General features: G+C 42.5%; 1 protein-coding gene across 1 annotated transcript; it reads right to left on the reverse strand.

The window, feature by feature from the left end:
• Positions 1-1316: 1316 nt before the first annotated feature.
• On the reverse strand, positions 1317-9777 carry LOC8030789 (myosin-14). Its single transcript, XM_040221697.3, has 16 exons — positions 9578-9777; positions 9444-9516; positions 9325-9380; positions 9144-9252; positions 8487-8558; positions 8348-8398; positions 8121-8282; positions 7315-7406; positions 7112-7198; positions 6476-6665; positions 5689-5760; positions 5386-5609; positions 4496-4688; positions 2546-2682; positions 1813-1951; positions 1317-1725 (listed from the first exon to the last, which is right to left on the reverse strand). Exons 1-16 carry the CDS (start codon positions 9610-9612, stop codon positions 1534-1536), a joined length of 1884 nt encoding a protein of 627 aa, XP_040077631.2. The 5' UTR covers positions 9613-9777; the 3' UTR covers positions 1317-1533.
• Between the last annotated feature and the right edge of the window lie 185 nt (positions 9778-9962).

A 9962-nucleotide genomic window follows, 5' to 3' on the forward strand; every position in this document is an offset into this window, starting at 1 on the left:
GGAAGAATTTCTGCAGTTTGCCTTATTTATTTGCATGTAAGCAATGCTTTATTGGTATCGTTTTTTATGTCGTAAAGTCTGAGAAGTGCAGCCAGTGACTTCGCCGCCGACAGGACTCAAGGAGCACGATCAGGGACAAGTTTGGGTCGCATGGACACTTGCCTACTCGGCTCTCCTTTCCAAAGTCGGCTTGGGCGGGACCGTTTTAACCGCTGATGAATCGTCTGTTGAAGCACTTGTCTTAAGTCTACCTGTTGTTCGGTATGCTTGAAACCGAGTACCGTCCGATGCCCCTTTCTGTTGCTGTCTACCTCATCTGGCACAGCCGATTCCGAGACAAGAATGCAAGCGAGCTAAAAAATGCTGCCTTGATGTATATACCTTTGTCACAAGGGTGCCGCCATTTTGAATTGTCATCACTTCCAGTAGGGGCGAAAACATTACTTTGCCGTTGTTATGCCAACAGAAGACATTTAGGATACAGTAAGTGTAACCGTCACATATTCTCGTTTTGCCTCCTCTCTATTTTTTTTACTATTTACAAGTTGAAACCTTTTTTTTTTTTTCGTTGCTCATTTTTGATATGCCTATGAGGTGGCTGGGGACGACAGTACATGAAAAAGGTCTATAGGGAGCATTCATTGGCGGTCATAGCCAAGTTTGCGGCCGTTAAACGCAAGCCAACGGCAAGCTTCCGCAGTTCTTTTGCGCGGCACATTCCATGCCGTCGAGATTGGGAGCTTATAAGTGCGAGCTCGCCGTGAACGTGAGAGGAAAGTTCACCAACGTGGACTCCGACAAGGTTTTGAGCTGGAACTGAGGTTGTGCAAATGCCCTACTAGCTGTCACTTTTCTTTCTTTTTTTTTAATTTTTTTTTTACAGTTTTGTGTAAGGACTGGTTTCTGGCAAGAAGTCCAACTAAGCAGACTATTCGTTTGCCAGGAGATAATTCTTGTTTGTTTCGTTAAAGGTGGAACCATCTGATTGTGGTTGTAGCCATCTAGTTGGGAGGAAAAGAAATACGGGCCTCACAAATACCCTTTCTGAAAAAACCAGCTTGTATAAAAGGAATTGGATTCCTGTTTCATACCTTATCAGCGTAAAGTGTTTATTTTGAACACTAAATAGCCAATGTGAAGATAATATTTTCTGGTAAAACAAAAGTCAGTCAAATTTGTTGTATGAACGTTTGAAGAGCAGGAAGTTAGTCTGCCTCAAGTGTCCGAAGTCTTCGCTGGAGATGGGAAATACTGCAGTCTGCCTCAAGTGTCCGAAGTTTCCGCTGGAGATGGGAAATACAGCCGGTGCAGTACTGCCGCCCACCTGAGGTCTTTAACGCACACCACACAAGCGAAGCACGAAAGTGCACTGGTGCGATGACCATCCAGATCAGAACGGGCAGGGGTCGAACTTGGAATCCCCGGGTTCTGCGTTTGCAGACTTTCGCTCCACACGCTCCCAGCTGCGGTACGCCAACACACTTGACCACCGGTAGCTTTAAACGAAGAACGGTTTCGATGATTTTGAGGAATCTATGCAGTGGCTCCTCTAGGTGGCTGCAAAAGAAAACGTACCATGACAAACATTTTTTTGTAAGAGCGATTGTGCCAATGACTTATAGGCATTTGGTCTTCAATGACTTTTAAACTTGCCAAGATGTTTGTTCCCGAGGGACGTGCCAGGTTTTTCAGTTTTGAGGAATACAAATCTCCCCTTTTCTTCTCCTGGAACAAAAACAAAATTGAAAAAACTTTGTTTAGACTGCTTCGAAAATGTTGAGGTGCCTTGCAAAGCAACGAGAGGTCTCTCACTTTTCGAATGTCTGTCTGGGCACGGACCAGCTTCTTTCTCAGGTCCGAGTTTAGTTTTCGGAGAGACGACGCCTTGGTGCGTGCGGCTCGAATCTCGGTTTCGTATTCTGACGCCATTTTTGAAGCCTCTGTTTTCCACCTAAGATTGTACAACAACAAAAACATTCTTTCGGTCTTAAAATTGGTAAAGCGTGGCACAGGTGTAGTAGGGAGCATAAAAATCTGGGCAAAGTGCTGACTTGTTTTTATAACCTGAAAAGGAATCTAAATAAAACAAGGAAAATGGCACTTTGGCTGTTGTGTCCTGCCTTGATGCAGTGCTTAGTTTTCCAGGGGGAATTCATATACCCCTTATTTGGGAGATATAGAGGTGAAATGTCGTGACCCATCATATTTTGTTTAAAAAAATATTACAATTTAAAAACAATCTTTTTTATTAACTACCTTGATAGGTACTGTGATGTAAAAATGGAAGTCGGGAGCATTGCGCCTTATGTCACAAATATTGCATTATTAATCTTGTTTTTTTTCTAAAATGGAGAACTGCATTTTTTTTCTTTTTTTTTTAGTATTTATATAAAGCATTTTTACGTTTTCAAGTAAGGAACACAGAAAAGAATGCTAATTTCTGTATGCACTGCTCTTTCAACAAGAGTTTGCTATGAAGTATAGCACAGACTTGACCCAATGTCTGAAACGGACCGTAGTGGCTTTAGTCTGCGGAAAGACGCACCTGTCATTCATAGTCTTGTGGGCCTCGAGCAGAGACTGCAAGTCCATGAGTTTTTTTTCGCATCTTTCCTCCGTGTGTTGAAGCTTGGCAGTGTGTTCAGCTTGCCTCTGCCTCAGTGCCTCCTGTAATTCTGCCACCTGTTGGCCAAAACAACCATTATAAAAAGATGTTGCCAGTGTTGGGGGAAGTGCTCGAGGTACGAATTCCTGCTTGGAGCCTTTATGTTTTAGTAACTTACTGTAAATGGCTAAATATTTGCAAAGACCTCGTGTTTGCAGCGATTTTAAAAATATAAGAAAAGATGGGTCATGCGAATACAGTAGGCTCTCATTAATTCAAACTCCAGGAAGCCACAAATTTTGTTTGAATTATCCGTAATTCATATAAATACGATGCAAGGTAAAATTATTATTTGCTCCATATGAAAGGCTACACATACAAAGCAGATATTTGATGGTTTGCTTTACATAGGCCTACTGATCATAAGCAGGTATGCCACACATGAAACATTTGTGAAATGTATGACATAAGTTTATATCTCAAAAATGTTTATCGTGAACTGTTTAGGCATGTCCGTCGTGGTCGGTTTCAAGTACTTCTTTATTTTTTCTTGCTGTTTGAAGTCGGGACGCGTGAGAAGAGCACATAAAAAAATAAATGTCCGTTGATTGTCGCGATCAAGTAACTGAGTGATGCTGTCGGCCATGTTGATTTGATCCTAAAAAGTGTCAAAACAGCTCTGGAGCTGTCGTGGGATTCCATCGCAACCTGCGCGAAAGTTACAATAATTTCGTTTCGTGAATACCAATTTGTTCTTACGTTTTGGTGTACGCACATTTTTGGTGTAAGATCGTTTCGTAAATCTGGCCTCAGGTCAAGAAGTTGTCTAATGTGGACTATGGGACACACGAGCGATGAAGACGAGCACCACGCGGCAGTTTTCATAGCAACTTGCGCGGACACAGTGACGTGGACCTATGCCATGCCGTTAAGTCACAGCATCCGCGCAAGTTGCTATGGAAATTTCCGCGTGGTGCCCGTTTTTATAGCTCGTGTGTCCTGCTTGAGCCCCGCTGAGTGCGCTTCTCACCGAGCACCAGTGCACTACGGAGAAGCAACACCCGCGGAAGCAAGCTCCGCGGGTGTTGCCTCTCTACATAGCACCAGTGCTCGGAATGAAGCGCACTCAACGGGGCCGCGAGAACAAAAAGTATGAATCGCACGAAAACGCCGTTCGAATTAAGCAGCTTATAAATACATGAAAAATAAAGCGGGACAATAAAAATTTTGAAATTTGTTGATTTAACCAGAAGTACGAAAAATCCGAGTTTTAATTATCGGAGCCTACTGCATACATTACCCTACGACAATGATACTACATATCATACCACTCTCAAATGCAAGATTTTGTGCCCACGAAAAATTCCTGAAACCCAAACTTTGCAAAATCTGAAAAGTGTCAAGCCTGCAAAAATAAAAGTTGTGCACAGTATACGTTTCAAGTACAGTTTGGCAGTACATTGTACCTGTATTTTATTGGGGGCACATTTTGCTGGGATTTCCTAGTGAAGTATGATCTCTTCCAAGTATATCTTTTTAAAATTTGAGTATCATAAATGGTTTAAACTAATGAAACTGCTTTGCTGATCATCACAGAAACTTGCTTCTCAAATGGACAGAAAAGATTATTTCATTTATTTATTTTTATGTAACATCTCTTTGCTGGGAGTGAGAGGAAACAGTACATTTCTTAGAAAGTACTGTTCCCTTCAAGTACACAAGCTACCAGCTTGTATATATGATGGGGCTTATAATTAATGCAGACAATAAGATGCAAACGCAACAGGACACTGCTGTTTGTGAAGTGAAGTACAAGAAGCCTCTTTGTACTTCACCTCAAGTTGGCAGGTGTGCTGCACCCAACACCGGATGAAGTAGCTACCACTTTACCTCTGTCTCAACTGTCCTGCGAAGGGCCGCTGACTCGGCTTCCGACACCTGCAGCCTTTGCCGCGCTTCCATCGCTTGGCCCTCGGAGTCGACACGCAGAGTGAGGAGCTCATCTGTGCGCCTCTCCATTTCCCGCAGCGCCTTGCGAAGCTGCTCACTTTCAGCCTCTTTGCGCTTCACCTCCAGTGTGTGCCTTGGGAGACAGGCGCGAGGCTGAACTTGAAATCGGTCACATCATCACATGCTTCACGACGCGACATAGCAAAACATCGTAAGAAAACAGTCCTAGACTTCGTTCGGTTGATAGAAGCAGAAGTGGAAACGGTTGAAATATGTGTACATTGTGATATCCCAAAAGATGGCCTCCCACGCCTTTGGACGCCAAATGCAGCGAAAAAGTGGAGTGGACTAGGTTTTTGCTGTGCGACCGGAAAACAAGCGGAGCAAACATGCTCGACTTGGTTCTTTGTTCACTCCTACTTGTGTCAGCTGTCTTTAATAGTGTTGTGCATATCATGTTAGCTAAAACACAAAGGAGGAACTTTGTTCATTCAGTAGCCTTCTAAGCTGCCAAAGGAATAGACGCTACTGTTGGCAAAAGTCATATTGCCTGAATCCAGGTAACGCAATTTCTCTGAGTCCACTATTTTTCTGTGTTTTTATCAAGAAGAGCACACTGCACCAATAACGAAGTGGTCTATCTTTTGGGATATTGCGGTAAACACTTTATGAAATGCTCGGGAGGCACTAGCATTGTTGGACAAATCACTCTGTTAACACTGCTTTACATTCCCGCAACAAAATCGACTTAGTAATAGTAGTTCATGTTGTAAAAGGCAGTTGTAACCGGTGTACACCGTTTCCAGCAAATGAAAAAATGAAAACGATACCTCCTGGACTGCTCCGAGAGTTCATCACGAAGCGAATCGATCAGCAGGCGGCGTTCCTCGCAAAGCTTCTCCGCTTGTGCCAGAGATTGGCCCAGCTCTCGGAAGGCAGGGTCGCGATTGGACCTGAGAGCCACCTGGATGCTTTGTAGCCTGTCCACTTCGGCCTTGAGGTCAGCATTCTTTTCCGACAAAGATTCCAATGTTGTTGACTGTCTTTTGAGCGCCTGCGGAAACGACAGAGAGGCTCTTGTACTGGGCGATTCGTTTTACAGCGCTGGCGATATATAAGTTACAGCAGCTTGCCTGTTCTAGTGTTCCCACTTGCGCAACCAACTCCTTGATGCACTGGTTGCTCCTAACTCGGACTTTGTCGATCTGAAAAATGAAATTGGCGACAACCAACCTGTACAGTTGCCGGATGGTGACATCATGCTGCACAACAGCTCCACAACCTTCATTTATTTTCTCCCTTTCTTTCTTTCTAATTTAAGCCCGTTCTGAAATCTGGTCTGGCAAAAACCGTTCGGAAACCAAGAGCTACACACAACAGAGCTAAAGTATCTAAAAGTAAATGTGCGAGGCCCTGAAAGTATTTTCCTGACAACACCTACTGTTTGCGGTGAGGTTTCAAAAGTATACAATTTAGAATGTGTACACTGAAAAACAGTGGCTTGCAGAATCTACTAAACCCAGGGTGTTTAAAGAAGCAAGAGTTGACAGCTTTCATTACAATTGGACGAGTCTAATTGACACATCGAGCCACAAAGTATATTTAAATGGCCAGCTTTGAGTAATGGATCAAACCAGTTCATTCTCAAATATACCCAGACAGAGGAACATACATATGAGTACCAAAGATAAAGCAATGAAAAGACAGACACCCATAGTTTCAACTCACGACAACTAATATAATCATAATAGAAAGTGCCTACCAACAGACTTATATTTTATGTCAGTAAAAAAAAAAATCTAAGCACAATCTCTTTCGCAAGTTCCCTTAAGAATGGCTCTATAATATAAAGAGATGACAAGCATCCTTTCCAAAGAAAAGGTCGCCCAAGAACCAGAGCTTCATAATAATAGTACTGACCTCACTAGCTGTGCGTTGGCTCGCCTCGTCAATTATGCAGTCGAGCGATGCCCTGAGGTCTGCCACTTCCTGCTCTGCTCGATTCAGAGCCAGCTCTGCCTCTTGTTTCTCAAAGAGCGCTTTCTCAGCAACGCTAACACTTTCCTGAGCATGCAGCAGCGCGTTGCTAAGTTGCTCCTGCAAGGCGTGACTGAAGCAAAATGTCACAATTAGAGCAATGGCATTGGCATGTGTTACCACGAACCACACTAGCCTACTTACCCAATCCTGATACGCGCCTTTTCTTTTTTTTTTCAAAACATTATGCTCTACAACAGCCTGTGTGTTTGAATTAGATATGAAAGCAGAATCGGCGGATTGTTATATAGAATCATTATTCTTGGGCGTGGAAACTGGCTGCACCTTAAAATCGGATAAACACTGTATACGCTGGCTATGTGCAAAAATATGTTTAAGGCGTTGCAGTTACTCGCTAAGTAAAAAAAAAAACGCTTTGGTGACCAGTGCATTTAATAGGAACAGGATCACCATTTAATTATTAGGTGTAAGTCACTAAGTAAAAAAAAAACGCTTGGGTAACCAGTACATTTAATAGGAACAGGATCACCATTTAATTATAAGGTGTAAGGCGACCACCTTTTGCTGCGGCAAATGTCCACCTCCCGAGATTGGTCGGAGCATTTTTCTTTTAGGGCACTCGCTTCGGCTTCAGATGCTGAAAGCCTGAATGATGGAAGAAAAAAAAAAAGAGGTTAAGATACATTAATCTTGATCAGGGTATCGAAATATAGTATCGTCAACATATCCTCCATCAAGAAAATAAACGTGTGGTACGGTACCTTGCAACGACCTCGGCATGTGCCTCTTCTAGAGCGATGAGCCTCCCTTGAGCCGACTGCAGATTCCGAAGGGTTTCATCCAATTGTTTTTCCTGTAAAGTTTTTTTGTGTTCTTTTTTCACAGAAGCTTACCATTTTAAGTGTTTAATGGAACTGAAGCAACTTTATTTTGAGACAAGTACGCTACCCCCACGCATCACCGCAAAAATACAACACAGTGAGAGTTAGGCTTCTCTGCAGTAGGGAAAGCAGCTCCCAGCATATGTGAGGATGATGCTCTTGCTACTGAAAAGCTCATGGTTCTATTTGAATAAATGAAATTGAAGCTGTTGTGCAAATACATTTAGTATCTATACAGGCTATTATTTAGTCTGTCTTCTACCATGCCTTTTCACATTGTTAGAACAATTGCAGCATGTAGTTTTTTGTTGTTTTTTTTGAGCGGGCGAGACACGGACCAATTTACTAACACAAATATGTGACTGACCAACAAGACAGATGTAATATAAACACATCTTATGGCTCACTGCGAACGTTTTTATAGTTATACTTTATACTTTTATAGTTATAGTTATACTTTCTCGGGAATGTTGCACTAACTAAATGAATCTCATAGGCAAAAGAAAAAAAAAAACTAATTTGAGGAGGCAGTTTTTCTTGTTTACTTTCCTGAAAACATTAGAAGTTCAACACACGGTGATTAAAGATGGCTCCTTGAGAAACGTTCAGGAGCAAAATAAGTTCATACAAGATGAGCCAAACTCACCAATATGCGCAAAATGGAACTTGCATTTGGTGGAACCCACCTTTGCCTCAAGTCGTTGCTGGATGCTGCAAATGGGCTCACTGTAGCGTGCTTCCCTCAGGTTTGCATTGTGTAGGTTTTTGTTTGCCTCCAATAACTCATGTTTGGTTCGCTCGAGCTCAGATGACACTGCCCGTAACTTCATCAGGTGGTCCGACCTCATCTGAAATTTAATCAAACAGATGAATATGTCCTGTGCTCATGCAACTTCGATCCTCAAAAGCTCACTTGTGAAACAGTCTCCTCGAATACCGTCCTGTCGACATGGTTCTTCTTTTCCTGACATGTTTTGAAAAAAAAAAAGAATGTGATGAATGTGTTTTTTGGATGCACATATATATGTTTGATAGCATATAGATCAACTTACATTTAGCAAGCTTTCAAGTCGATCAACCTCTCGCATTGATGTTTGTAGCATTTTCAAAGTTGCTTCCTTGTCCTTCAAATAATAATAATAAAAAAAACATTGCAGTTTTTATTCATTTTGCAGGTAAAGCTAGGCTGCCAAGCTGGTAGAGAAAAACTGCATTTATGCCTGATGAGGCACCCTTACCTATAATTTGGGGGGGGGGGGGGGGGGGGGGAGGGGAAGGGTTAGGTATTTGAGAAATGTTAGAAACTGTATATATGGTAACCCTGGAGCGAGGGGACGAAAAAGGACGAAAAGACACTCGGAGTTTCGTGTCTGTCCGTCCTTTTTGTCACCTCGCTGCAGGGTTTACGATGTCTATCCTTAACCAGCTCACCTCGCTGCAGGGTTTACCATGTTTAACCAGCTCACCTCGCTGCAGGGTTTACCATGTCTATCCTTAACCAGCTCACCTCGCTGCAGGGTTTACTATGTCTATCCTTAACCAGCTCACCTCGCTGCAGGGTTTACCATGTCTATCCTTAACCAGCTCACCTCGCTGCAGGGTTTACCCTGTCTATCCTTAACCAGCTCGTCTACCTACTTGCTTTAACTTCAGTTAGAAACTGTGGTCCCTCATACATCTTGTTATCGACAAGTAACGCAGGATCATACCTTCAGAAGGGTTTCGAGTTGTGACTGAAGGTCCTTGAGAAGCTTGTCGCTGTATTCTTGGTTGGACGACAGATTCTGCTCGACTTGCCGCCGCAAGTCGCGGTGCAGGCTGCGTTCAAATTCGCCAATAAATAAAACAAAAACAGTCACAAGTTTCCAAACTACCAAAAATATTCCTCACCAACGATTGCTTGTGATGAGCCCGACAGTTTCCATTCTCACTTGTCGCAAGTCTTTCTGCAAATGTCAATTCTGGCTTGTAGTCAGCTGAGCTCATTGTCTGAATATAATTGCACTCACTTGAAAACCCTTGACTTCGAAAAACATGCTTCGGAGCAACTCGTCGTACTCTCTTAGAAACGGAGCGATCGCTCTGTAAATTAAAAACAAACTCTAAATGGTAGCATCAATACATTTTCCTCCCGGTGAGTTACCTCTGGTATTCCCGTGATCGTGCGTTTCGCTCCATACTTCTTGCCTCGATCACGTCTAAAGACTGGAATCTACCAAACACCTACGGACAAAACAAATTCCAGCACATGAATATGAGAACCACCCCGTTAAAGCAGCTATAAAACTCGCTTGACGCCGATATTTTAAACAAACCGCTGCTCACAATCCGCCATTTGTAAACAAACCAAGATCTTTAATAAAATGTCTAGAAGAAAAAACAAAAAAAGGTTCTACTGAGGTGTTTTAAAAGAAATAAACTCGTACCATAAAACTAGTATTCTTTAAAGTTTTTTGAAAGCATTAGAAATCCTAACGCGTGCTTTTAATGAACAAAATAAGTTTTTATTAAGACTTTACAAGCGCAGC

This window comes from Ixodes scapularis, unplaced genomic scaffold, assembly GCF_016920785.2.
Source record: "Ixodes scapularis isolate PalLabHiFi unplaced genomic scaffold, ASM1692078v2 PGA_scaffold13__105_contigs__length_92229423, whole genome shotgun sequence".
NCBI lineage: Eukaryota > Metazoa > Arthropoda > Arachnida > Ixodida > Ixodidae > Ixodes > Ixodes scapularis.